The sequence below is a fragment of the Propithecus coquereli genome, unplaced genomic scaffold, assembly GCF_000956105.1.
Source record: "Propithecus coquereli isolate 6110/MARCELLA unplaced genomic scaffold, Pcoq_1.0 Scaffold445, whole genome shotgun sequence".
NCBI classification, from domain to species: Eukaryota; Metazoa; Chordata; class Mammalia; order Primates; family Indriidae; genus Propithecus; species Propithecus coquereli.
The window spans coordinates 521,438-522,799 of record NW_012150230.1 but is presented as its reverse complement, the minus strand read 5'-3'; the positions used below and the strand labels follow the sequence as shown (position 1 = coordinate 522,799).

General features: G+C 31.7%; 1 protein-coding gene across 1 annotated transcript in view; it reads left to right on the top strand.

Annotated features, from left to right (window-relative positions):
* The window catches only part of LOC105818635 (metabotropic glutamate receptor 8), a 190,756-nt gene extending 189,742 nt beyond the window's left edge, over window positions 1-1,014 (top strand). The window contains exon 5 of the mRNA XM_012654713.1: window positions 435-1,014. Coding sequence (XP_012510167.1) covers window positions 435-484 — 50 coding nt within the window. The 3' untranslated portion in view covers window positions 485-1,014. The remainder of the gene's footprint in view (window positions 1-434) is intronic.
* Window positions 1,015-1,362: the final 348 nt, after the last annotated feature.

The following is a 1,362-nucleotide window of genomic DNA, read 5'->3' as shown; positions in this document are numbered from 1 at the left end:
ATAATGATAAAAAGTGTAGTATAATTAATACATAAACCAGTACCATAGTCATTTACTATCATTATCAAGTATCATATACGATATATAATTGTATGAGCTACACTTTTATACAACTGGCAGCACAGTAGGTTTGTTTATAACAGCATCACCACAAACATGTGAGTAATGTAGTGGTGCATTACGACAGCTATAACTTCACTGGGCAATTTTTCAGCTCCATTATAATCTGACAGGACCCCCTTTGTATAGGTGGTATGTCATCGAGGAAATGTCATTATGTTATGCATGACTGTACATGGTTTAAAAATAATGAGTAATGTATTATAAAAGCTGACTGTCATAAAACAGTCATTACAGAATTTGAATTTTAAAATCATATTAACAGAATAATTTATTATTATATGCTCTTAATTTTTCCTAATTTGTCTTAACAGCTTCCTCTACCAAGACAACATATATCAGCTACAGCAATCATTCCATCTGAAACAGGAAAATGATTCAATCCGAAGAAATGTGGTATGTGATCTTAAACAATGAACATGAGACCGCAAAACTCGCTCCTGGAGATCTCCGTAGACTACAATCAATCAAATCAATAGTCAATTTCGTAAGGAACAAAATTAGTCATGAGCCAAAAGTATCAATAACAGGAGTGAAGAAACCCATTTTATAGAATACAACCAGTGAGTGTCAAGCTAAAATATTGCTTACTTCTGAGCAGTTAAAAAAAAATCACAAAAGGAAAACTAACCTAACGTTAGCTTGTGAAAAAAAAAAATGCTGTTGAAACAAACCATGTCTGATGTTATTCTTGTAAGTATTTTTCTGTGATTGTGAGAACTCTCGTTCCTGTCCCACATTGTTCAACTTGTATAAGACAATGAGTCTGTTTCTTGTAATGGCTGACCGGATTGAAGCCCTGGGTTGTGCTAAAAATAAATGCAATGATTGATGCATGCAAATTTTTATACAAATAATTTATTTCTAATAATAAAGGAATGTTTTGCAAATGTTGAGAGTTGTTTTGTTCCAGTTTTAAAGTTAGGGAAAACTTCTTTCTAGTTGGCACTTCTGCTGTTATTTAGCTCCTCCTATGAAAGCCCTGGTGTTCTGAGGAAATATTATTTCTTCGAGGAATGTGTTTTTGTACATTCGTGTGTATATGAGGAAAATTGTCTTTTATTCCCATATTAAAAGGCATTATTTGTGTAAGATTTTGTGAATATTTCACGATTTTTCTGTGGTAGCTTTTCATAGTAATAGCTTCTTTTATGAACAATCAAGCAATAGTTTGAGGTAAATTGCTTCAAGTATTATAATTAAAAAATGATAAGTTAAACTTTACTTCAGAAAATGTAATAT